The sequence below is a fragment of the Armigeres subalbatus genome, chromosome 2, assembly GCF_024139115.2.
Source record: "Armigeres subalbatus isolate Guangzhou_Male chromosome 2, GZ_Asu_2, whole genome shotgun sequence".
NCBI lineage: Eukaryota > Metazoa > Arthropoda > Insecta > Diptera > Culicidae > Armigeres > Armigeres subalbatus.
The window spans coordinates 257,578,001-257,605,143 of NC_085140.1; the positions used below are offsets into that span (position 1 = coordinate 257,578,001).

The following is a 27,143-nucleotide window of genomic DNA, read 5'->3' on the forward strand; positions in this document are numbered from 1 at the left end:
TTTGGAACTGGTTAGGAAGTGTGGCGGATTGTGTTATGTTAGGCTGTAAGAAATGCCATTCATTACAAATGAAAGGTGTGGAACTATACTGAAGTCCATAAAATGGTACTCAAATGGTACGATACACAGTTTGTGAATGAAATTTTAATTGCTCACCGCAAGTTTCTTTCATTTATGTGCTACTTTAGATGCTATTCATGAAAATGTGACATAAAACTTTGTCTCGTACATTGTCGACTGAGAAATTGCAATGCGTGAAAAAAGAAATGGAATTTAAAGAAATTCTCCTCAATCTATTTCTTCAATTGTGCGTCAATTTAAAGTGGTAGCGTAGTGAACCATTTACCTTCGAAGGTATGGGGTGTCATTGTGCATTTCGATTCGTAACGAGCAAATCAGGTAAACTGTCGTACGAGAGTGGTTTCGAGTCGGAATGTGCGTGAAATATACGTAAAATAAGATCATATTCGGATCAAAAAGCTCGATTGCCATTAAAATTTTACAACACCACATATAGATTGCTCCAGAAATTATAAGCGCACTTGGTTTTTTTTTTAATTTCGAACTTCTTTTCATTTTTTATTATGTTTTTGGCTATGTATACTGCCGTGAATCGAATAGGAAACCCAGCCAAGATGGAACAGACATGCGATTCACGGCAGCATAGTTTATTATCTTGTCTACTTTCTGATAGAGTCGAGTTTTGCCAATTTTACGGAATATAAGACATGTTTTAGGATTTTTTTCTTCCCAAGGTTTTGAGGTGTTTGCATAACACAGTCTGAAGTAGATTTTTTTTTTCGAATTTCTCATCAATATCCACACTAAATCCATTGCATATGGTCATTATACTTATTAATACATTTCGATCTTTCTTTTTCACTTATTTAACATGTTTTTTGCTTTTTTTAATTAGTGTTGGCTTATGACTAGGATTCTTCATGGACCTCAAGATATACCAAACGCCAAAGTGATTTGATTCGTATGTCACGCTTGTATCGATTTATTATGTTTTACCTGGAAAAAGGTTTTGCACCCCCCAAGATTTTGTCTTTGGGTGAGAAAATCAATCTCTTAAAATTCCAGCTCAATTGCTTGTTGCATAAGCTGGCGCATTTGATTTTAAGTTTTTATGGGGAATTCAGACAAAATGTATAGAAAAATACACCTCCGTCATTTATTCGATCTAGAAATTGTTTCTGATTGCTCGATTGAGCTCAGAATTGCAAAAAAGGCAGCTGGTATGTTACAGAATAATTTCACAGAACATTGTACGATGATTAAATGAACTTTTACTTAGCTTTTGGCTGATTTGTTAGGAGCTAGGTTGTGTAAAATTTGATCGAATCGAATCAGCCGAAAACTATATGGTACACTACTGGAAAGCAGGCCATGTTTCGACTGGAACGTAATCCATTGAAGAAGAAGATTAAAGAAGAGAGGAAATCGTTCCATTGATGCCGCACCAAGATGATAAGGAAGTTACAGGAGAAGTGGTCTTTCTTTTACCTAGGTTAAAAGCAAAAATGCTATCAATTATTTAGTAATTTGGGTTTGATCATTTAGTAGCTTGTCAATTACTCATTCCAAAGATAACAGTCACTTAGTTATAGTAAAAATTGATGTAACGAAGTCAAAACTCAATAGAACTTCTTCAAATTTTGAATTTGAACCACATAAGTATTGTTTAAAATGAGAAAAACATAATTCTGATCGAAATACGAGTTTCGATTTTCGAGGTTTTGGCTGCCCTCGAACCATTGTGCGTCGGGGACTATCCGAGTCGTTCGCGATCGTGACCGAAGCGGAAGCTAAATGGCTTAACGAATAAGGTGAGAGCTGAACGGCTCAAGGGCATCAAACATCGGTTATTGGAATAGGATAGGCCCACCACCGGGGACCAGCTGCGTTGTTTCGAGTATGGTACACCTTTAAATGTCCTCCTCCTATTCCAATATCCGATTTTGATGCCCTCCTTTCAAGAGGCACGGAAGCCTCCTTTCCAGAGGCATGGAAGCCTCATTTCAAGAGGCATGGAAGCCTCCTTTCAAGTAGCATGGAAGCCTCCTTTCAAGAGGCATGGAAGCCTCCTTTCAAGAGGCATGGAAGCCTCCTTTAAAGAGGCACGGAAGCCTCTTTTCAAGAGGCCCAGGAGCCTCGTTTCAAGAGGTCGGGAAGCCTCCTTTCAAGAGGCCCGGAAGACTCTTTCCAGGAGGCCCAGGAGCCTCGTTTCAAGAGGTCGGGAAGCCTCCTTTCAAGAGGCCCGGAAGCCTCCTTTCAAGAGCCCCGGAAGCCTCATTTCAAGAGGGCCGGAAGCCTCCTTTCAAGAGGGCCGGAAGCCTCCTTTCAAGAGGCCCGGAAGCCTCCTTTCAAGAGGCCCGGAAGCCTCCTTTCAAGAGGGCCGGAAGCATCCTTTCAAGAGGGCCGGAAGCCTCCTTTCAAGAGGTCCAAAAGCCTCCTTTCAAGAAGCCCGGAAGCTTCCTTTCAAGAGGCCCGGAAGCCTCCTTTCAAGAGGCCCGGAAGCCTCCTTTCAAGAGACCCGGAAGCCTCCTTTCAAGAGGCCCGGAAGCCTCCTTTCAAGAGGCCCGGAAGCCTCCTTTCAAGAGGCCCGGAAGCCTCCTTTCAAGAGGCCCGGAAGCCTCCTTTCAAGAGGCCCGGAAGCCTCCTTTCAAGAGGCCCGGAAGCCTCCTTTCAAGAGCCTCCTTTCAAGAGGCCCAACAGCCTCCTTTCAAGAGGCCCAACAGCCTCCTTTCAAGAGGCCCGGAAGCCTCCTTTCAAGAGGCCCAGAAGCCTCCTTTCAAGAGGCCCAGAAGCCTCCTTTCAAGAGGCCCGGAAGCCTCCTTTCAAGAGGCCCGGAAGCCTCCTTTCAAGAGGCCCGGAAGCCTCCTTTCAAGAGGCCCGGAAGCCTCCTTTCAAGAGGCCCGGAAGCCTCCTTTCAAGAGGCCCGGAAGCCTCCTTTCAAGAGGCCCGGAAGCCTCCTTTCAGGAGGCCCGGAAGCCTCCTTTCAAGAGGCCCGGAAGCCTCCTTTCAACAAGAGGCCCGGAAGACTCTTTTCAAGAGGCCCAGGAGCCTCGTTTCAAGAGGTCGGGAAGCCTCCTTTCAAAAGGCCCGGAAGCCTCCTTTCAAGAGGCCCGGAAGACTCTTTCCAAGAGGCCCAGGAGCCTCGTTTCAAGAGGTCGGGAAGCCTCCTTCAAGAGGCCCGGAAGTCTCCTTTCAAGAGGCCCGGAAGCCTCCTTTCAAGAGGCCCGGAAGCCTCCTTTCAAGAGGCCCGGAAGCCTCCTTTCAAGAGGCCCGGAAGCCTCCTTTCAAGAGGCCCGGAAGCCTCCTTTCAAGAAGCCCGGAAGCCTTCTTTCAAGAGGCTCAGAAGCCCCCTTTCACTAGGCCCAGAAGCCTCCTTTCAAGAGGGCCAGAAGCCTCCTTTCAAGAGGACCAGAAGCCTCCTTTCAAGAGGCCCAGAAGCCTCCTTTCAAGAGGGCCAGAAGCCTCCTTTCAAGAGGGCCGGAAGCCTCCTTTCAAGAGGGCCGGAAGCCTCCTTTCAAGAGGGCCGGAAGCCTCCTTTCAAGAGGGCCGGAAGCCTCCTTTCAAGAGGCCCGGAAGCCTCCTTTCAAGAGGGCCGGAAGCCTCCTTTCAAGAGGCCCGGAAGCCACCTTTCAAGAGGCCCGGAAGCCTCCTTTCAAGAGGCCCTGAAGCCTCCTTTCAAGAGGCCCTGAAGCCTCCTTTCAAGAGGCCCTGAAGCCTCCTTTCAAGAGGCCCGGAAGCCTCCTTTCAAGAGGCCCGGAAGCCTCCTTTCAAGAGGCCCGGAAGCCTCCTTTCAAGAGGCCCGGAAGCCTCCTGTCAAGAGGCCCGGAAGCCTCCTTTCAAGAGGCCCGGAAGCCTCCTTTCAAGGGGCCGGAAGCCTCCTTCCGAGGGGCCCGGAAGCCTCCGTTCAAGAGGGCCGGAAGCCTCCTTTCAAGAGGCCCGGAAGCCTCCTTTCAAGAGGCCCGAAACCTCCTTTCAAGAGGCCCGGAAGCCTCCTTTCAAGAGGGGCCAGGAAGCCTCCTTTCAAGAGGCCCAGGCCACATTTCAAGAGGCCCGGAAGCCTCCTTTCAAGAGGCCCTGAAGCCTCCTTTCAAGAGGCCCTGAAGCCTCCTTTCAAGAGGCCCAGAAGCCTCCTTTCAAGAGGCCCAGAAGCCTCCTTTCAAGAGGCCCAGAAGCCTCCTTTCAAGAGGCCCGGAAGCCTCCTTTCAAGAGGCCCAGAAGCCTCCTTTCAAGAGGCCCGGAAGCCTCCTTTCAAGAGGCCCGGAAGCCTCCTTTCAAGAGGCCCGGAAGCCTCCTTCCAAGAGGCCCGGAAGCCTCCTTTCAAGAGGCCCGGAAACCTCCTTTCAATAGGCCCGGAAGGCTCCTTTCAATAGGCCCGGAAGCCTCCTTCCAAGAGGCCCGGAAGCCTCCCTTCAAGAGGCCCGGAAGTCTCCTTTCAAGAGGTACGGAAGCCTCCTTTTAAGAGGCCCGGAAACCTCCTTTCAAGAGGCCCGGAAGGCTCCTTTCAATAGGCTTGGAGGCCTCCTTTCAAGAGGCCCGGAAGACTCTTTTCAAGAGGCCCAGGAACCTCGTTTCAAGAGGTCGGGAAGCTTTCTTTCAAGACTAGCCGCTTTGAGGGGCTCGGAAGCCTCCTTTTAAAAAGGGTCAGAAGCTTCCTTTCAAAAGGCCCGGAAGACTCTTTTCAAGAGCCTCCTTTCACGAGGCACGGAAGCCTTCTTTCAAGAGGCTGGAAAGCCTTCCTTCAAAAAGCTCGGAATTCTTCTTTCAAGGGGCTTGGAAGCGTACTTTCAACATTCTAGGAAGCTTCCTTTTAAGTGGCTCAAAAGCCGCCAATAAAGAGGCTTAGAGGCTTTTTACCAAGCGGCGTGGAAGCCAACTTTCAAGAGATTAGGAAACTCCTTAGGCTTGGAAATCTCCCTTCAAAGGCCTCGGAATTATTCTTATTAAAAGCCGCCTTTAAAGGGGCTCGGAACCCTTCCTTCAAGAGGCTTAGAAACCTCCCTGCAAGAGCCTACTTTCAAGATATTCGGAAGCTTGATGTGTAAACTTAATTTGAATTGGAAAGTTTCACGAAATAATGAAAATTTCAGCCCAACCTATGGAGAGCCTTATAATCCCGTCAGTTTTCAGGTCCATTTTTCATGGATCTCGTGAGTTACGCTTATGAAAATAAGCAAAAAATTAGGGTTACCTCAATTAATGCAAAAGTTTAAAGGGGTACCTCTCAAGAAAAAGGTTGAGAACCGCTGGAATAGGACAATGATTGTTTGCCACGCATTTTGAAATGTCGCTGGTTCATGACGAAGATTTCAGTTAAAAATTTATTGGTTGTCAATATTTAGTCATAAACCTAGCCATCTGTTGACATAATAATTGTTTCGCTTTCGATAAAATAAATAATCGCAGTTTAAAAAGTTCGCAACAAATACCTAACCTAACTATATTTGTTGCAAAAAAAAAACTTGAACGCAACATTGTCTTTATACTCTGTCGATGGAAAAAGACATTATTGCTAGTACCCATCACAATTTCAGAGGAGCGATCAATTGGATATGTCGGTTCAACGGTTTCTGATTTTTACGGAGTCCCAGCGGGGTCTGTCGGGTGGCCATTGAGGACATTTTTGACTTTAATGTTTGTTATTTGTACCAACATCGTCTTCATTATCGTGGAGAATATTTATTTGTGATCTCTCTAAATGAATTTGGAAGCACTATGACCAGTTTTAAGCACACTGATGAGCTGTGTGGTCTTGTGGCTACCGATTTTGCCTTATAAGCAGGAGGTCGTGGATTCAATTCCAGGCTCGTTCCTTTCCTACTTTGTATTTCTATCATAGTTCTTTCTGTGTTTCACGTTCTACCAAAACGACTTCTACCAACCTTCCACACTAACAATGCCAAGAAAAACTTCTCGTGGCACCTATGAGAGGTCGTGCAGTTCTCTGCATCTTGCTTAAGTAGGTGTCCAACTAACCTCCTTCACCTAATAGACTAATTTGTATCGGTCTATGGTTGTACTTTCAATTTTAAACAATTTGGATGCATACGGAACATCCCGGGACACCTGGAACCGATTTCGGAGACACTGTGAAAGACTTGAATCCTATTGTTCTCCTGAAATTCCTCCGGAAGCTCCTCCAGGAATTCCTCCCGATGTTTCTAAAGGAATATCTCCGTAAGTTCCTCTAGGAATTCTTCCAAGAATTTCTCCGAAAATTCCTCCAAGAATTCATTCAAGAATTTCTTCGAGAGTTTCTCCCAGGAATTCCTCCGAAAGTTCCTCCAAGAATTCCACCGAAAGTTTTTCTAGGAATTCCTCCGGAAGGTCTTCCAAGAACTCTTCCGGAAGTTCCTCCGAAAGTTCCTCCAAGAATTTTTCCATAAGTTCTTTCAAGAATTTCTCCGGAAGTTTCTCCAGGAATTTCTCCAGAAGTTTCTCAAAGAAATCCTCCGGAAGTTCATCCAAAAGTTCCTCCGGAAGTTCTGCCAGGAATCCCTCCAGAAATTCCTCCGAAAATTCTGCCGGGAATCCATCCGGAAGTTCTTCCAGGAATTCCTCCGGAAGTGAGAAGGGAAGCGGTTTTTGTCTGATTATCAAGAATGGCTCTTTCTTATGCTATCGCACAAGTCAAATCAAAAACACGTGACATCATGAGTGTAACTCGTCATAAATAAAGTGTATGCATTTTCACAACAGGTGAGGATTTCAACTCTTCTACATTCGACGGTTCAACGGTGGCCTCCACATATTGCCTCCACTTCCGTCAGTTCTTGTTAATCGTTTTTTATTTCCATTGATAGCGTGCTTCCTCTATTTTTGGAGTTACCGCAATACCGATAGAGAAGCTAATTAAATTCCAATACCAAAAATAATATTTGTCATCTCATTGAAAAATGTGATTGCAACTCGATGGAAAAACTCATTTCTTCCTCTATTGGGCAGAGAAGGCATGCTCGCTGAAAGTGCGACCTTGTTTCAAATAAGTAAACAAACACCAACCAAATGAACGCTCGTTCGCTCGGAATTACCCTTCTGTTTGACGAATAACAATCAGCCGGCAAAGTTTGCGCACCCAGATTGGCGATGCTTTGGTTGGAATCTACTGATGGGAAGGTAAGGAGTGCTCAATTTTGACTAACAACTAAGCGAATTGATTCGGTTCTGATTTTCAAGATGACAAATGTTTGCTCGTGAAAACCAATCTGCTCGCTGGGGTAAAAATTCAATTGCGAAATTCGTATCATAATATCTGTCTTGTCGTAGGAGGTATACCTTCAATCATCTTCCCATTATTGCTAGAAAATGATTCTAATGTTTCAACGACGCATGATTTAAAAGTTTTGATTGGGAACATTTATAAAAAGTATTACTTGACTATTTTTTTTTAAATTTTCTTTTTCTTTTCTCTTCGAAATCATAGTTTTATAGAATTTTGAACTTTGTCGTCTTAAACACGGTAAATGAAAGGATTATATGCTTCAATTATTTGTTTCCAATTTTGCATAATATGTGGAGAACCAGCCAATTGTTATCATATTCGAGGAAAATTATAAAATTGTGCCATGCTTACACCATTACATGTGCAATCCAATGTCTACACATTTTATAAGATTTCAAACACAATATTGTGGGTATATCGAACAGCATCAATTTCTTCATTTAGTACTTTATGATCGTTGATTTCCATTTGAATTGAATCTAACTTATGCAGTCAATAGATTCTCCCATTTGCCCTTGTGCCAATAGTTTGTATTAGTTGCATTTTCCGTTTCGCCGTCTGAAATAATTCATCAATATAGGTCAATATCATCATCTTTGTTACGGTACAGAATGACTAGTTCTAGCTGTATTCATTTAACTTTTGCAATTCAAAGTTTTTTGTATAATTCGATCGTTAGCCAGGTCCTCTGCTGTTTGCAAATGCCTACACCGGTCTTGCGTACATTTGTTTTTCTTGCGCTTCTGCCTCTCTTTAGGCCATCCCTTCTTGTACCAGAAGCTATATGTTTTGCAAATATTTAGCTAACCACATACGCTTCCCTGAGACTCGCCCGCATCATCAGAGCGTGCTCCACTTCGTCGCATTGCCTACATAGGCATAGGCAGCTTTCCGAAGTCAAACATCAATACCATCCGCGCCGTTGCGTTGTCTATTCATACAACGTAACGATAGAACCTTCCTGCATCTAACATGGTCCCGTGCCGAGCTGCTTGGTTGATCCCATCGTCATTGATTCAATTTAGATGAAAAGTTTGTTTAATCTTTCATTTATGAGTGTGTGGCAAAAATTAAGTGGAAAAATTTCACTTCCATTAACGAAGCCAAGTTGTCTGCTAGCTGGCTAGGCTGGGACGGGAGGTAACCTACGGAAATCGACGGTACTGATGAAATGTCGATATTCTGCTACTGCTGATAGGGGATTCTGCGGAGTAACTTTTCGACTCAGTAAATATGGCTCAGATGCTGCCGAGTTCTGTAAATTGATATTTACACTTATGTGGGGTTATGTTTCGATTACTTCGATGGGCCTGGATGCCTCTTCACCCTGAGTAGATACGTTTTCTTGGAAGAGCATATTTACTTCAACTGATCTTGCAGCATAGAGGAAATTTCAAATAAGGTACATTTTGTTTTAAAGACCTGATTTAGATAGATGCGTGTCCCAGGCTTCATTTAATTGTATAAATGAGAAATCATAAACAGTTATTTTTATCATTTGATCAGACTCAGGCCGTGGTGGCCTGTGCAGTACATAAAACTCTTCTCCATTCGGGTCGGTTCATGGCTGCACGTCGCCAACCACGCAGTCTTCGGAGGGTTCGCAAATCGTCCTCCACCTGATCGATCCACCTTGCTCGCTGCGTACCTCGCCTTCTTATGCCCGTCGGATTGTTGATGAGAACCATTTTCACCGAATTGCTATCCGGCATTCTGGGTACGTGCCCGGCCCACCGCAATTGTCCGATGGTTCTCCCAACAGCTGATGCAACTCGTGGTTCATTCGCCTTCCACACGTACCGTCCGCCATCTACACCCCACCATAGATGGTACTTTTATTTCAAAAACTCCAAGTGCGCGTTGATCCTCCACGAGCATCGTCCAGTTCTCGTGTCCGTAGAGGACTACCGGTCTAATGAGCGTTTTGTAGATAGTCAGTTTTGTATGGCGGTGAATTATATCACCATAAACAAGCGAAGCACATTATCATTAGATTTCATATTGATATACATGTCTTTCGATGCTACATAGCGACACATTACAATTGCCGAGGGTTATTTTAAGGATTATCAAGAATTAACTGAGGTGAACTAGCCTAGGGCTAAAAACCTCACTAATAAAGTTTAAAAAAAATTAACTGTTACGAATCGATGAATTGAGAAACACATCTAAAGTGAAAATTTTCTACCACCTAACATCTCGTTCAAAATGGAAAATCATAGCGGGATAAACCTTTTATCATTAATTCGGAGACGAGCCAGCCTCGGGCTGAAAGTCTCCTTAATAAAGACACAAAAAAAAAAACCTTTTATCATTCCGTGATTATTAGCAAACTATTAGGTTATATGCAACATAGAAGAGGCATGGTACATGTTGGGTAATACGTACCCAATAAGCAGAATAAGGAGATTTTCCGATGAAAATTATGAGGAATTTCTCGTAAAAACTCGTATGTAGAAATAAAGAAAATCCTTTTAAGTTTAAATGAAAAAATATTCTTAATTTCCACAAGTTTTTTTTCTTTAATTTCCACAAGAAATGCGTCTCAATTAAGTTCCAAAGTAAATTCTTTCGAATGTCGACAAGAAATTAAAATCGTTCATGTGTTAAATGGATATTTCTCAGAATTTCCACGGTAAGTTTCTACAATTTCAAAATCTTCTTAAAAGGAATTCAAAGAAATTCCACAAAAAATCTGGTGCAATTTTAATTGAAGATTTAGTAGAAACTCCAGAGCAAACTTTTTACACACTCTCGTTAAATTCTTCCGTGAATTCCATGGATAATTCTTCTAGAAATATCTTTGGACATTCTTCCAGGGTTTTCTTTGAGAATACCTCTTTGAATTTCTCCAAAAATCGTTCTGGACGTCTTCCAAATTGTTTGTTGTTGTGCGTCCCGGATGATGAATCGTTAGTGGATTGCAGATGGGAGATGGTTTCGTGCCTGTTGGGTGCGATGTCACCAGGGCGGTTGTTGTTCTTTAATCGATTGTGCTTGCCTGAAGGGGTAGGCTGGAAGCCCCTCTCACCAAATCTAAACACAGGGCCAGGACGGCTGTAGGACGCTGACTGCAAGGTCACGACTGTGATGGGGAGCGTTAGGGCTTCCAATGTACCTGATGCTGTGCGTCGTGGGTATGTTGTAACGGAGAATCGATTTGAATTGAAGTTTATCTGTTGTTCGACAGGTGTATATAGTAGGTCCCTTTTTTTGTTTAGTTCGAATTATCGCGCGTTAATCCTTCCGGCCAGTACCAGGCATCACCGATGACTTTCGAATAGATACGATTTACAATCGGTGATTTTACACGATACAAAGGAGAAATCGCCTGTGTTTTTCCTTCGACGAACCAATTTAGTCACTTTTATTATTTAGTTACTAGTCGACCCGGCAGACGTTGTCCTGCATAGTAGGCGAAAATGCGCGTTCTGAGCTGCCCATGCGAAATATCTTAACTTTAGTTTTTCATAGTTTTTCCACCCTTACTCGTGATTTTTTGCATGACGAAATATCATATAAACCCGTCGGAAACGATAACGAACATAATTGCTGAAGGAATGAAGAAAATCCATCCAGCCATTTTCGAGTTATGCGGATACAAACACAGACCATTTCATTTTTATTATATAGATAGAAGATGTATCTGCATTAGAGATGTCTTTTTTTTTTTTTTTTTTTTTTTTTTTTACAAGGGAGAATGCATTTACACACTAACCCAGTACACGTGCATTGTAGTTGCCAAACTACCGCACGGAAGTGTACTGGAGTGTCGGACTCGACCATACCGGTAATACCGACTAAACTCCCTTGGGCTCCACCATCGTTTCCCCCAGGAACTACCTCGCAGTACTACTTCTGGGGGGACGGCAGTACTAAGCGTACTCACTCATTATCGCTCACACAGGCACTCGTCCCACGCGAGACTGACTCGCACCCCATTCACTCCATTTGAGTCTTACTTGGATGCTCTCCCGGACGCTCCGCTGCCATGCCTCGAGGTGTCAATAGCGGTAACTGCCTGGGCCTACAGATATTGCGCTACGACACTCTGCCTCAGCACGAGCAGATCAATCACACCACTGCCGAAGCAGACCATACGCTACCCTGCCGAAGCAGGGACACTCCCCATGCACCACATGTGCACAACTGTAGGTGAGTGGGTACAACCCACACTGCTACCCTGCCGCCGAAGCAGCTTCTCCAAAGACCATTCGCTCCATGTGACCCTTTTCAGGTGCTCACTCTAACACTCCACTGCAATGCCTCGAGGTGTCGATGGGATACCTCGACTCCTGCCTCAGCATGTGCAGTCCATACTCAGACTTCTGCTGCGCTTTGAGGTGACAATAGCGGCGGAGACACGCTATGACACTCCTGCCTCAGCACAACCAGATCACTCACTCCCTGCCGAAGCAGCTCACGCGCTACCCTACCGAAGTAGGTACACTCCACAACTTATTCTAACACTCCACTGCCATGCCTCGAGGTGTCGATAGCGGTAGCAACGCTACGACACTCTTACCTTAGCATGTGCAGTCCATACTCAGACTTCTGCTGCGCTTCGAGGCTGCCATAGCGGCGGCGACTCGCTATGACACTCCTGCCTCAGCACAAACAGATCACTCACTCCCTGCCAAAGCAGCTCACGCACTACCCTACCAGTAGGGACACTCCACATGCCAGTTGGCACTCCTCCCTGGGCTTGTGCTTTTGAAGCGGCACACAGTCGCTTTGATAGAGTCCGCTTACGGGCACTTGTGGTTTTTTGGGAGGGATTTTAGCAGAGCCCACTGCTAAATCCCACCACGCCCTAGGCAGTTCTCCCTGACTCGCAGACAGCTGGGGAGGGGTCGTCAAGCCCTTGGACATGGTCCCTGCTGCCCTGAACATTAGAGATGTCTACGACATGCAATTGAACATCGTCTTTACTCTGCTTCGGCGCGAAAGGAGTGACGTAGAATGACTCGACATCCATAGGTTGAGAATTGACATCACCAACTCTTTACAAGGGATTCCTGGATCGTCTCTATTGGTGACAGCTTGCGAATAATTTTCCACATTATATAAGTTGAATGGGGGGTCGTAGTTGTCAACACTTTCGCCTTATAAGCGAATGGTCATTGGTTCGATTCCCAGTCTACCTAATAAAATACATGAATAAAAAAAATATAAGTTGAGCTTTTGGAGGGTGGTACGAAATCGATGTTATTGGCGGGGCGTTTAACTCTATGGGTGGAAGGTGCAGGAGTCGACACATTGATTCGGGTTGCGTTTGGTTTAGACGATGATGCTGAGGGTTTGTCTATGCAGTCTGTACTTGTTTGTTGGATTCGATCGTATTTTTTTCCGGGAGGATCGTCTAGTACCTCAAAAAATGAGGTTTCATCACAGGATCTTGAGCGATTGATTGTATCTTAAGTGGTCTCATCAAGAGTTAGTTTGTCAATGCTCTTAAAAAAGGACGTTTGTTGAAACGAGTTATTCGTAGATATTTGTTGGTTTTCATAGATGATTTACGAAATGGTGAGTTGACATCCGGGAAGGGGCGCCTAACATATGTCTGGTCCTCACAAGTTCCAATACTCACGCTTCCACGGGTCTTCCGATGATAATTGACCGCCAGCTAAGAGTTGCGTACTTAGCTAATAGTGTAGCCTGGGCACTGTTGTCCTTCTGACATCAGATAGAGTGAGAGGGTTCGTCATGTGGGGTCTGCCTTGGATGTGGTGGTGTTCGACAGTTGAACTTCTATAAAAAGCTGCATGTGTCCCCAAGCAGGCCCTATCAAAGCGATCGTGTGCCGCTCAAAGCGCACTAGCCTAGTCCTGGTGTTGGGTGGGACTTTAAACAAATTTGACCCGACTGATCGAGCGTCTGCTCACCAAGAAGGTGCGGCTCCAACAGCGTCTGTTCTGGCATCCAGCGGCTGAATATGAAATGCTATTCCCCGGAAGCTATACCTAAGATGGCAGCCCCATCCCGTTGGATTGGGAACCTTGGACCAACTACCTACTGTTCCCGAAACATCAATTTGTTCGAGAATCCGATAATGAAAGAATACGGACAGATTTTACGGCGACGACTCTTAGCGCGAAACAACGGACACGAATAGGAATATGGAACGTTTTAACCCTAGCCCAGCATGGTAAATTGGCACAACTTGCCAATGAGGTACGCCGCATGAAGCTTGAGATCCTGGGACTGAGTGAAGTCCGTTGGCCAAACTTTGGAGAACACAGAACGCCGTCGGGACAAGTTCTGCTATACTCTGGTTTACGAGGTGAACACGCTCCTCGGCATCGCGGAGTTGGCTTTCTACTAAGCGCACAGGCACACTCTGCGCTTATGAAGTGGGAACCTATAAGTGAATGGATAATCGTTGCCAGATTTAGCACACGGGTCCGAAACCTAACAATAATCCAATGTTATGCGCTAACCTATGATGCCGATCTGCAAGACAAAGAGAACTTCTACTGTCAACTCAATGCCGTCGTAGATAGAATCCCGAAGGGTGATATCAAGATCTGTTTGGGCGACTTAAATGCGAAGATCGGATCCGACAACTCGAACCATGAGCGCATTATGGGACGCCATGGTCTCGGAGAAATGAGCGAAAACGGAGAGCTGTTCGCAGAATCTTGTGGTAATAACGACATGGTGATCGGGGGATCGCTCCTCCAAGACCAATGGACCGCCATCGAGAATGCCTTCATCGCCACCAGCGAGAACAATCTGGGCGAACTGCGCTCCCAGAGAAAACAATAGATCACCGATTAGACCTGGAGAAAGATAGAGGAGCGAAGAGAAGCCAAAGCCGCGATAGAGCGATCAAAAACCAGATGAGCCAAAGTCTTAGCCCGTCAACGATACTCGGCTCTTGAGAAGGAAGTAAAACGCTCATGTTTACGGGATAAGCGAGCGTGGGCAGAAGGAGGAGAGAGAGTCGCCGCAACCGGGGACATTCGCCTCCTCTACGATATCTCACGACGCTTAAGCGGGGCGAAGATGGATGCAACGATGCCGGTGAATGACGCGAATGATCAGTTATTGACCGACCCAACTGACCAGCTGAAACGCTGGTTCGAGCACTTTGAACATCTTTTTCAAGTGCAAGCCAGGCCATCACCTCCTGGGCATGATCTGCCTAGCATCCGACGTATAACACGCGTCAATACCGAAGCTCCATCACTGCTAGAGATTCAAACAGCCATCCAAAGCACGAAATCGAATAAAGCCCCAGGGGTCGATCGCGTATCAGCCGAGATGCTTAAAGCTGACCCTATGACATCCGCTCAACTACTGCATCGTTTATTTTGTAATATTTGGGACATCGCAATTTTCCCGGCCGACTGGATGCAAGGTATCATAGTGAAGGTGCTCAAAAAGGGTGACCTGACTGTATGCAATAACTGGCGAGGCATTATGTTGCTGTGTACCGTTGCAAAATTATCCTAGCCCGGATTCAGGAGAGGATCGATGCGACTCTCCGGCGGCAGCAGGCCTGATTCCGTGCCGGAAGATCCTGTGTGGACCATATTGTCAAGCTCCGCATCATTCTGGAGCAGGTCAACGAATTCCTTAGTATTCATTGACTACGAAAAAGCTTTCGACCGTCTCAATCACGAGAATATGTGGGGCGCCCTGAGACGCAAGGGGGTTCCTGAGAAAATCATCGGCCTCATCGAAGCACAGTACGACGCTTTTTCGTGTAGAGTGCTGCACAATGGGGTCCTGTCCGACCCTATCCGGGTCGTAGCTGGTGTGAGGCAAGGTTGTATTCTATCACCGTTACTGTTCCTCATCGTAATCGACGAGATTCTGGTAGATGCTATTGACCGTGAACCAAACCGCAGGCTGTTATGGCAGCCTATAATCATGGAGCACCTGATAGACTTCGAATTGACTGATGACGTTGCACTCATCGCGCAACGGCGCTCTGATATGCAGAGTAAGCTCAACGACCTTGCCGAGCGTTCCTCTTCGGCTGGTTTAGTCATCAACGTCAACAAACCCAAATCGTTGGATGTAATGCTTCCAGTTTCACAGTAGCCTGGCAACCAGTGGAGAATGTTAAAAGCTTCCAATATCTTGGTAGCCAAATGGCGTCAGACGGCGGTACCAAGATCGTCATAGGCGCATGGATCAAGAAAGCAAGGGCTGCCTTTTTTTTATGCCTGCGGTATATAATTCGAGCCTGGGGCCTCACAACTGGATCTCAAACAAAGAGCTCCATCGTCGTTGTCACCAGAGGCCGATAGCAACAGAAATTCGGGATCGGGTGGGGCTGGGTCGGTCACACTCTACGTAGGGTCGGAAACGAAATCTGTAAACAAGCATTAGACTGGAACCCACCGGGACATCGCAGCAGAGGCAGACCTAGAGGCTCATGGCGGCGAAGCCTCAATAAAGAAATAAAAGAAGTCGACCGAAATCTAACCTGGCAACAGGTTAAAGCGATAGCCAGGCAACGCTCAGGATGGAGATCTTTCAAGTCGGCCCTTTACACCACCGGAGGTGTACAGGATCCATAAGTAAGTAAGTAATAGATGATTTTATTAACCCTTCGAAGATATTATCCATAGTTTCCTAGCCGTGTGTCCATGAAATCCATGCATATTAATAATTCCCGTAAAGTTTTCCGTTTGGTTTTGTCTCGCTCGTATACTGCCGTTATACGCATAACTGTCCCATGTATATAGGGAATCCCAGCAAACATGGGACAAAAATGCGTATGACGGCAGTATACTGCAAGCTCAAAATTGAGTCGGCAAGAATCGCAAAACCAAAAGAGTCCAACAGGAATAGAAACAGTAGGTATGTTTGGACCCGGGCAGCAGGGACTATGTCCAAGGGCTTGACGATCCCTCCCCAGGCCATCTGCGAGTTGTGGGGCTTGCCTAGGATGTGGTGGGGTTTGACAGTGGGCCCTGTTAAACCTCTATAAAAAGCTGCATGTATCCGCAAGTAGGCCCCACCAAAGCGACCGTGTGCCGCTCAAAGCGCACAAGCCCAAGTTCTGGTGTTAGGTGGGACGCTAAACAGCCCTGACACGATGGCCCTCTGACGAGACAGGAGGTTTGCGCTGGCCCAATAAGCCGCCTAGAAAACCAATCATTACGAACAATATAAGAGATAATGTGACTCGATACAATCGGCAAAGACCTAGGCGACGAATACAGGATCACGATTGGAAGCTTGGAACATGGAATTGCAAGTCGCTAGGTTTCGCAGGTTGCGACAGGATGATCTACGATGAATTACATCCCCGCAACATCGACGTCGTGGCGCTGCAGGGGATTTGCTGGACAGGACAGGAAGTGTGGAGAAGCGGGCATCGAGCGGCTACGTTCTACCAAAGCTGTGGCACCACCAACGAGCTGGGAACCGGCTTCATAGTGCTGGGTAAGATGCGCCAACGCGTGATTGGGTGGCAGCCAATCAACGCAAGGATGTGCAAGCTGAGGATTAAAGGCCGTTTCTTCAACTATAGCATCATCAACGTGCACTGCCCACACGAAGGGAGACCCGACGACGAGAAAGAAGCGTTCTACGCACAGCTGAAGCAGACATACGATGGATGCCCACTGCGGGACGTTAAAATCGTCATCGGTGACATGAACGCACAGGTAGGAAGGGAGGAAATGTATAGACCGGTCATCGGACCGGATAGTCTGCACACCGTATCGAATGACAACTGCCAACAATGCATAAACTTCGCAGCCTCCCGCGGAATGGTAGTCCGAAGCACCTTCTTTCCCCGCAAAAATATCCACAAGGCCACATGGAGATCACCTAACCAAGAAACGGAAAACCAAATCGATCACGTTCTAATCGACGGTAAATTCTTCTCCGACATCACGAATGTCCGCACTTACCGCAGTGCGAATATTGAAACCGACCACTACCTCGTTGCAGTATGCCTGCGCTCAAAACTCTCGACGGTGTACAACACGCGTCGAAGTCGGACGCCGCGGCTTAACATTGGGCGACTACAAGACGGTAGACTAGCCCAAGAATACGCGCAGCAGCTGGAAGTGGCACTTCCAACGGAAGAGCAGCTAGGCGCAGCGTCTCTTGAAGATGGCTGGAGAGATATTCGATCCGCCATTGGAAGCACCGCAACCGCTGCACTAGGGACGGTGCCCCCGGATCAGAGAAACGACTGGTATGACGGCGAATGTGAGCAGTTAGTGGAAGAGAAGAATGCAGCATGGGCGAGATTGCTGCAACACCGCACGAGGGCGAACGAGGCACGATATAAACAGGCGCGGAACAGACAAAACTCGACTTTCCGGAGGAAAAAGCGCCAGCAGGAGATCGATCGACCGTGAAGAAACGGAGCAACTGTACCGCGCTAATAACACACGAAAGTTCTATGAGAAGTTAAACCGTTCACGTAAGGGCCACGTGCCACAGCCTGATATGTGTAAGGACATAAACGGGAACCTTCTTACGAACGAGCGTGAGGTGATCCAAAGGTGGCGGCAGCACTACGAAGAACACCTGAATGGCGATGTGGCAGACGAAGATGGCGGTATGGTGATGGACCTGGGAGAACGCGCGCAGGACATAATTCTACCGGCTCCGGATCTCCAGGAAATCCAGGAGGAGATTGGCCGGCTCAAGAACAACAAAGCCCCTGGGGTTGACCAACTACCAGGAGAGCTATTTAAACACGGTGGTGAGGCACTGGCTAGAGCGCTGCACTGGGTCATTACCAAGATTTGGGAGGAGGAAGTTTTGCCGCAGGAGTGGATGGAAGGTGTCGTGTGTCCCATCTACAAAAAGGGCGATAAGCTGGATTGTAGCAACTACCGCGCAATCACATTGCCGAACGCCGTCTACAAGGTACTCTCCCAAATTTTATGCCGTCGACTAGCACCAACTGCAAGGGAGTTCGTGGGGCAGTACCAGGCGGGTTTTATGGGCGAACGCTCCACCACGGACCAGATGTTTGCCATTCGCCAAGTACTGCAGAAATGCCGCGAATACAGCGTGCCCACACATCATCTATTCATCGACTTCAAAGCCGCATATGATACAATCGATCAGGACCAGCTATGGCAGCTAATGCACGAACACGGTTTTCCGGATAAACTGACACGGTTGATCAAAGCGACGATGGATCGGGTGATGTGCGTAGTTCGAGTTTCAGGGGCATTCTCGAGTCCCTTCGAAACCCGCAGAGGGTTACGGCAAGGTGATGGTCTTTCGTGTTTGCTATTCAACATCGCTTTGGAAGGGGTAATACGAAGAGCAGGGATTAACACGAATGGTACAATTTTCAATAAGTCCGTCCAGCTATTTGGTTTCGCCGACGACATAGATATTATGGCACGTAACTTTGAGAAGATGGAGGAAGCCTACATCAGACTGAAGAGGGAAGCTAAGCGGATCGGACTAGTCATCAACACGTCGAAGACGAAGTACATGATAGGAAGAGGTTCAAGAGAAGACAATGTGAGCCACCCACCGCGGGTTTGCATCGGTGGTGACGAAATCGAGGTGGTAGAAGAATTTGTGTACTTGGGCTCACTGGTGACTGCCGAAAATGACACCAGCAGAGAAATTCGGAGACGCATAGTGGCTGGAAATCGTACGTACTTTGACTCCGCAAGACGCTCCGATCGAATAGAGTTCGCCGCCGTACCAAACTGACAATCTACAAAACGCTAATTAGACCGGTAGTCCTCTACGGACACGAGACCTGGACGATGCTCGTGGAGGACCAACGCGCACTTGGAGTTTTCGAAAGGAAAGTGCTGCGTACCATCTATGGTGGGGTGCAGATGGCGGACGGTACGTGGAGGAGGCGAATGAACCACGAATTGCATCAGCTGTTGGGAGAACCATCCATAGTTCACACCGCGAAAATCGGACGACTGCGATGGGCCGGGCACGTAGCCAGAATGTCGGACAGTAACCCGGTGAAAATGGTTCTCGACAACGATCCGACGGGCACAAGAAGGCGAGGTGCGCAGCGGGCAAGGTGGATCGATCAGGTGGAAGATGACTTGCGGACCCTCCGTAGACTGCGTGGTTGGCGGCGTGTAGCCATGGACCGAGCCGAATGGAGAAGACTCTTATATACCGCACAGGCCACTTCGGCCTTAGTCTGAATAAATAATAAATAATAATGATCTTCATTATCTGCTTGCAAAATTCAATCATCGATTGCGAAATCAAGAAGTCAACCAACAACGTTAAAAGAAAAAATAATAAGCACGCAAAAAAAAAATTCAAACGCAAATAAATTTTGTTTAAATTTCTTTAAAACAATTTTAGCCATTCTGCAAAACTAAATATTATTCTGAAAAAAAAAAAATGTATTTTACTTAGGTTATTTTGAAAATGTATAAAAAATGTACCGAATATTTTTAAAATCGAAAACAAAACCCGAAAAAGTGCTGCAGGTGTGAACCGGCCTGAAAAATTCACCCGATATTCGTTCAAAATCGGTCCAATCTTAAAGAAACAGCACTTTTTCGATTTTTGTTTTCGATTTCAAAAAAAGTTAGAGGCTTCAAAAAATATGGGTTCTGTGGGAAAGTTGACCTTAAATAAGCCAAAGAATCGACTGAGACAATAAAACGAGATACAATTTTTGACGGGAAAGGTCAATTGAGACGTTACGTTTTTCTAAATTTCCATCGTTTCGGCCTGTTGTCTTGGCCTTCTTCACTCTTTTAATTCCCTGAACAAGGCCAAGACCACAGGCCAAAACATTGGAAATTAAAAAAACGTAACGTCTCAATTCCTTGAATTTTTTTAAACATTTTTTTACGGGCGTTATTGGTCTAACCAGTTTTTTACGTGGATGGTAAGATTTACGCGCCTTACAGGCAGTTTAAAAAAAAAGTGTTGCCACAATCGAATGTTGCCGAAACCGATTGGAGTCTGTATTGTCTATCGTGTCGGCGCATCGTCGTAAGCGATCTGATTAGTTTTTTTTAGATATTACATCAACTTACAAAGGCAATGCTTGCCAGCTGTCCAAATCAAATAAGATCCCAATATCTTATAACATTCCAACCGGCCATGTCTCTATTAGTACTTATTCTTTTCGTACTCTTTCAGGACGTGCTATCTGAGGAGAATCTTTCGTTTAAGTTCCTGGACGTGGTCAGCATTCTGCTGCAGTACTGCGTGCCGAAATCGGAGGAGAAGGGTGAAACCCAGGCTGTGATAATCGACTTAATAGCAACGTTAGGTTTCTTCTGTGCCAATAATAAAATTAGTCAGGTAAGCATCTTTTAAACTTTTTTTTAGCGTAACTATCTACCATCACTCGATTGAAGCGGATCAACATTTTCAAAAAGGCAATCTCCGACCGAAAAGGAGACGCCATTTTCACGGATCCCTCTATCGAATCGGCACCCTCGGATAGATGATGGCTAGCGATGGTGGAAACGTTTTATTTTCCTGTTGTAGTACCGCCGCACCGATGGATCAATGGATATGCGCTTGCCTCTCCATTATGCCCCAGGGTCCGAAGCATAAACCAAAAACAACCAACCACGAAAAGGCTGCCCGGTCTCTTTTGTTCTTCCGAAGGCGCGCGCGCGTGTTTCTTTCACCTTCGCCGCTACCGCTCTCATGTCCGATCTCTTAGTTTCCATTAGCTTTTACCATCATCGTGCGCCGCAATGATTTTCTGATCTAAATTACTTTTATGACTTGTGTATTCTCGTTAGTTTATGTTTTCCGCTTTCCTTTACCCCAAATTATGTTTTGCCTGTTTGCCGCTTTTGCAGCGGGTTAAGATTGGACTCCTGATGCCAGGGCAGGGCGCTCATCATTTTTCGCAACGCAGCCATATCGAAAATTGTATGAAGTCGTTTGTGGGGAAGAATGGTACTAAACGAATCTGTTGATACTAAATGGTACTAAACGAAAGCTGTTGTAATGGTTTACCTATTTATGTTTTAAATATAATTATCTCGACATGTCAAGTGCTAGATTGGTTCTCATGAAGGACTTAATATTATATACCTGTGCTTAGAACTCAGAATTTTTACGAAATGGCCTACCCACTGCAGTAACTTTTATCTTTTCTCATCAATTGAGTCAATGAAATTACAAGATCAATATTGATACTGGACAATTTGTAAGTTTAGATTGTAATTGAGTCATTTGCATAAATTAAGTGTAGCGAATAATATTATTCAACATTTTGATCCATTCCATCCCACGAGTTCGCTTTAGGTCATTTTCTCCTGCTCTTATTCGACTCAAACCAGCCCCCCTTCCTTGAATGATCAACGTCAGTTGCGGTCGTATCTCCCATGTTTTGATTTTGTTTTTTTGGTCCCTTTTTCTTCACGTTGCACTATCTCTTATGGTTCATCCAACCGGCGCAGAATGACGGGGCTCGTTGGATTGGGTGTAACCACCAGAACTGCAAAGTCATATCGTCGTAACAAAACGTATTATTATCTGTAGTTTCGCTTCGATGCCATCTACCGGGCCGTTATGTAAGAACAAATTTTTCCGCCATCATTCTCCATGTTCTTTGGGTTACGTGTAAGTGAGATTATGAATATTTGAATTTCTAACTGAAAAGGTTTTGCTGCGTCTTGAAGTGTGTATCATCAAATGAGAGTAGACATTTGTATTTCACAATCTTGAATTGTTTCTTATGAAAACATAATTTAACTTTGTAGTTTTTTTTGACATTCTGATAACACTGGTCGACAGTAAATTTGTATTCGCGATGGTGATGTGTTGCATTTGTAGTTCTCGACCTCTAAAATCGACTGGTTACTGGTGTTTTTCGTTTAATTAGGAAAATTCCGAGATTATTTGGTCACAAAGTTGGAAGAAGATTTCGCTTTAACAGCATTGAAGTCACTTACATGTTTGCATAATCAGATAAGATAAAATACTGTTTTATTACGATAATCTAAATTATTACGGTATCTGAATGTTACCATGAGTGTTTTTAAGGCCAAAATGGGCCTCTTAGGGGAAACGATAGGTAGGGATTGTGAAAGTAGTTCAGCAGCATATAAGCATAAAAGCATATGGAGACACATGGTACATTTGTGCAATGATTAATCTTGTGACTAAACTTTTTACGCAAATTTCGTCTCATCCGTTTTATTAAATAAATGAACAAGTGTGCAAGCATTTGAATGGAACTTGTATTATTGGAAACTTGAACTCAATTTCATGTTGGGAGCTACATTTTCTTGGTAAATATATCGTATACTGCGATCAAGAAATCATTAGAATCATGATTTCAAACAGCAGGTTCCCGGGCATCTTTTAAGCGATTTTCACAATCCTTTCACGGTCGTCTTATCCACCGAGTCTAGTTTCCTGTAGTTTGCTATTTTATTATGTTTCTCTTTGTTTATATTCTCGACTTCCCTGGGCATAAAAGTATGATCGTGCTAGCCTCATGATATACGTATGTAAAAATGGGGAAGGGTCATTTGGCCGAAACCCATTCGGCCGAAAGCCATTTGGCCGAATGCCACTAGGCTGAAAGTTGTTTGGCCGAATATACCATTTGGCCGAACAGACCATCAGGCCGAAAGTCATTTGGCAGAATGGGACATTTGGCCGAAACGGTCGTTTGGCCGAAAGGTTCATCAGGCCGAAAGTCATCAGGCCGAATGAGTCGTTTGGCCGAATGGGTCATTAGGCCGAATCGGTCGTTTGGCCGAAAGGGTCGTTTGGCCGAATGGGTCGTTTGGCCGAATGGGTCGTTTGGCCGAATGGGTCGTTTGGCCGAATGGGTCGTTTGGCCATATTGGTCGTTTGGCTGAATGGGTCGTTTGGTTGAATGGGTCGATTGGCCGAATAGGTCGTTTGGCGGAATGGGTCGTTTGGCCGAAAGGGCCGTTTGGCCGAATGGGTCGTTTGGACGAATGTGTCATTTGGCTGAATGGGTCGTTTGGCCGAAAGGGTCGTTTGGCCAAAAGGGTCATTTAGCCGAAAGGGACGTTTGGCCAAAAGGGTCGTTTGGCCAAAAAGGTCATTTGGCCGAAAGGGTCATTTAGCCGAATGGGGCATTTGGCCGAAATTTCTCTTCACACTGTAAAAAGTGAGAAGCGCGAAATGAGTAGTGAGACGTCGCACTACCAACTTCGCAGACGTCTCACTTCTCACTCCTCATTTATCACTTCTCGCTGTCAAAAGTGAGAAGCGCGAAGTGAGTAGTGAGACGTCTAACTACTCACGTCGCGCTTTTCACTTTTAACAGTGAGAAGAGAAAAATGAAGAAAAAGAAGTAAGACGTCTCACTTCCCACTTCTTTTTACTCATTTCTCACTTCTCATTATGAAAAGTGAGTAGAGAGACGTCTCACTACTCACTTTTCACAGTAAGAGTGAGAAATGAGGAGTGGGAAGTGAGACATCCCACTACTCACTTTGCGCTCCTCGCTTTTTACAGCGAGAAGTAATAAATGAGGAGTAAGAAGTGAGACGTCTCACTTCTCACTCCTCATTTCTCGCTTCTCACTGTGAAAAGTGAGTAGTGCGAAGTGGGTAGTGAGACGTCTCACTACTCACTTCGCGCTTCTCACATTTTACAGCGTGAAGTTATGAATGAAGAGTGAGAAGTGAGACGTCTCACTTCTCACTCCTCACTTATCACTTCTCGATGTCAAAAGTGGTTAGTAAGACGTCTCTCTCCGCACTTCGCACTACTCATTTTTTACATCAAGAAGTGATAAATAATTTATCCACTTCTCCAAATTTATCACTTCTCGCTGTCAAAAGTGAAAAGAGCAAAAGTGAGTAGGGAGACGTCTCACTAATCACTTCGCGCTTCTCACTTTTTAGAGCGTGAAGTTATAAATGAGGAGGGAGAAGTGGAACGTTTCACATATCACTTCTAGATGTAAAAAGTGGGTAGTAAGACGTCTCTCTGCCCACTTTGCACTACTCACTTTTTACATCGAGAAGTGATAAATGAGGAGTGAGAAGTGAGACGTCTCACTTCTCACTCCTCATTTATCACTTCACGCTGTAAAAAGTGAGAAGCGCGAAGTGAGTAGTGAGACGTCTCACGGCAAATGCTGGGTAAAGCGTACCATTGGTACTTCGCGTACCTGAAGGAATAAAATAGACCCCATCTCGCGGTCCTTAGCCTCTTACCCAGCAACTCCTATCCCTACCTCCCCGCGGTGCTGGCCGGGATACGAGCAACCTTAGGGAAGATCGGGTAACCAACCCCGGTGGGAACTATGGTCGTATGCTGACAGGGAAGGGGGGGTTTGCTCCTCTCCGGAGGTGCAAATCTTATTGAGCGTCTGTTCTCCATGTCAGGATCGGCTCACAACAGCGTCTGTTCTCCATGTTAGGGCGGCTGATCATCGTCCGAGTGCCAGCGAGGGACTCTAAGTGAAACTGTGCACCATGGTCCACCGGAAATAAGGAGGAATGGTCCTCCGGAAATTTAGGGGTTTGGTGTCAGGCCCTGCAAGCCAGCCTTTAAAAAATCATAAGCAACGAACAATCAACAAGAGAGTACGGATCGGAACCATCGGCGAAGACCACTGCGACGAAAAGGGACTAGCGATTGGAAGCTCGGTTCGTGGAACTGCAAATCTCTCAACTTCATCGGGAGCACACGCATACTTGCCTATGTGCTCAAGGACCGTGGATTCGGCATCGTAGCGCTGCAGGAGATCTATGGTGCGAACGTTTAGAGGTAATCATACCATCTACCAGAGCTGCGGCAACACACACGAGCTGGGAACAGCTTTCATAGTGATGGGCGATATGCAAAGGCGCGTGATCGGGTGGTGGCCGATCAATGAAAGAATGTGCAGGTTGAGGATCAAAGGCCGGTTCTTCAACTTCAGCATAATCAACGTCCATAGCCCACACTCCGGAAGCACTGATGATGATAAGGACGCATTCTACGCGCAGCTGGAACGTGAGTACGACAGCTGCCCAAGACACGACGTCAAAATCATCATAGGAGATTTGAACGCTCAGGTTGGCCAAGAGGAGGAGTTTAGACCGACTATTGGAAAGTTCAGCGCTCACCGGCTGACGAACGAAAACGGGCTACGACTAATTGATTTCGCCGCCTCCAAGAATATGGCCATTCGTAGCACCTACTTCCAACACAGCCTCCCGTATCGGTACACCTGGAGATCACCACTGCAGACAGAATCACAAATCGACCACGTTCTGATTGATGGACGGCACTTCTCCGACATTATCGACGTCAGGACATATCGTGGCGCTAACATCGACTCTGACCACTATCTGGTGATGGTTAAACTGCGCCCAAAACTATCCGTCATCAACAATGTTCGGTACCGACGACCGCCGCGGTACGACCTAGAGCGACTGAAGCAACCTGATGTCGCCACTGCATACGCGCAGCATCTCGAGGCAGCGTTGCCGGAAGAGAGGGAGCTCGATGGGGCCCCTCTTGAGGACTGCTGGAGTACAGTTAAAGCAGCCATTAACGACGCAGCGGAGAACAACGTCGGGTATATGGGTCGAAGTCGACGGAACGATTGGTTCGACGAAGAGTGCAGACAGATTCTGGAGGAGAAGGACGCAGCGCGGGCGGTTGCGCTGCAGCAAGGTACCCGGCAGAACGTGGAACGTTATAGACGGAAGCGGAGACAGCAGACCCGCCTTTTTCAGGAGAAGAAACGCCGCCTGGAAGAAGCGGAGTGCGAGGAGATGGAACAGCTGTGCCGTTCTCAAGATACACGCAAGTTCTATCAGAAGCTCAACGCATCCCGCAAAGGCTTCGTGCCGCGAGCCGAAATGTGCCGGGATAAGGATGGGAGCATCTTGACGGACGAACGTGTGGTGATCGAAAGGTGGAAGCAGCACTACGAGGAACATCTGAATGGCGCTGAGAGTACAGGCAGTGAAAGTCAAGGCAGCGGAGGAGATGACTACGTCAGTTCAGCGGACGATGGAAGCCAACCAGCCCCCACCTTGAGGGAAGTTAAGGATGCCATTCAACAGCTAAAGACCAATAAATCAGCTGGTAAGGATGGTATCGGAGCTGAGCTCATCAAGATGGGCCCGGAAAAGCTGGCCACTTGCCTGCACAAACTGATAGTCAGAATCTGGGAAACCGAACAGCTACCGGAGGAGTGGAAGGAAGGGGTTATATGCCCCATCTACAAGAAAGGCGACAAACTGGAGTGTGAGAACTTTCGAGCGATCACCATCCTTAATGCCGCCTACAAAGTGATATCCCAGATCATCTTCCGTCGTCTGTCACCATTAGTGAACGAGTTCGTGGGAAGTTATCAAGCCGGCTTCGTTGACGGCCGCTCGACAACGGACCAGATCTTTACTGTACGGCAAATCCTTCAAAATGCCGTGAATACCAGGTCCCAACGCACCATCTGTTCGTTGATTTCAAGGCGGCATACGACAGTATAGACCGCGTAGAGCTATGGAAAATTATGGACGAGAACAGCTTCCCTGGGAAGCTTACCAGACTGATCAAAGCAACGGTGGATGGTGTGCAAAACTGTGTGAAGATTTCGGGCGAACACTCCAGTTCGTTCGAATCGCGCCGGGGACTAAGACAAGGTGATGGACTTTCGTGCCTGTTGTTCAACATTGCGCTAGAAGGTGTCATGCGGAGAGCCGGGTGTAACAGCCGGGGTACGATTTTCAACAGATCCAGTCAATTTATTTGCTTCGCGGATGACATGGACATTGTCGGCCGAACATTTGCAAAGGTGGCAGGTGAACGGACACGAAAAATTTCCGTCCGTCATTTTTTTTCCTCGTGGAAGTGATTTTTTTTTTTCAATAGGCGTATTTGGAGTTTCCGGCACATTGAAATTGACGATCGTTTGTCAATCTACAGCAGCCAAACAAAAACTCTCCAAACTCTCAAAAAATTTCAAGATTTTTGATACTAAACTGAATGCCTGCGCATCAGAGATCAAGGC

The 27,143-nt window shown here is 46.1% G+C and overlaps 1 protein-coding gene across 1 annotated transcript in view; it reads left to right on the forward strand.

Annotated features, from left to right (window-relative positions):
- The window catches only part of LOC134212117 (uncharacterized), a 259,280-nt gene that overhangs the window by 209,479 nt on the left and 22,658 nt on the right, over window positions 1–27,143 (forward strand). The window contains exon 12 of the mRNA XM_062689667.1: window positions 20,321–20,485. Within this exon, the coding sequence (XP_062545651.1) occupies window positions 20,321–20,485 (165 nt within the window). The remainder of the gene's footprint in view (window positions 1–20,320; window positions 20,486–27,143) is intronic.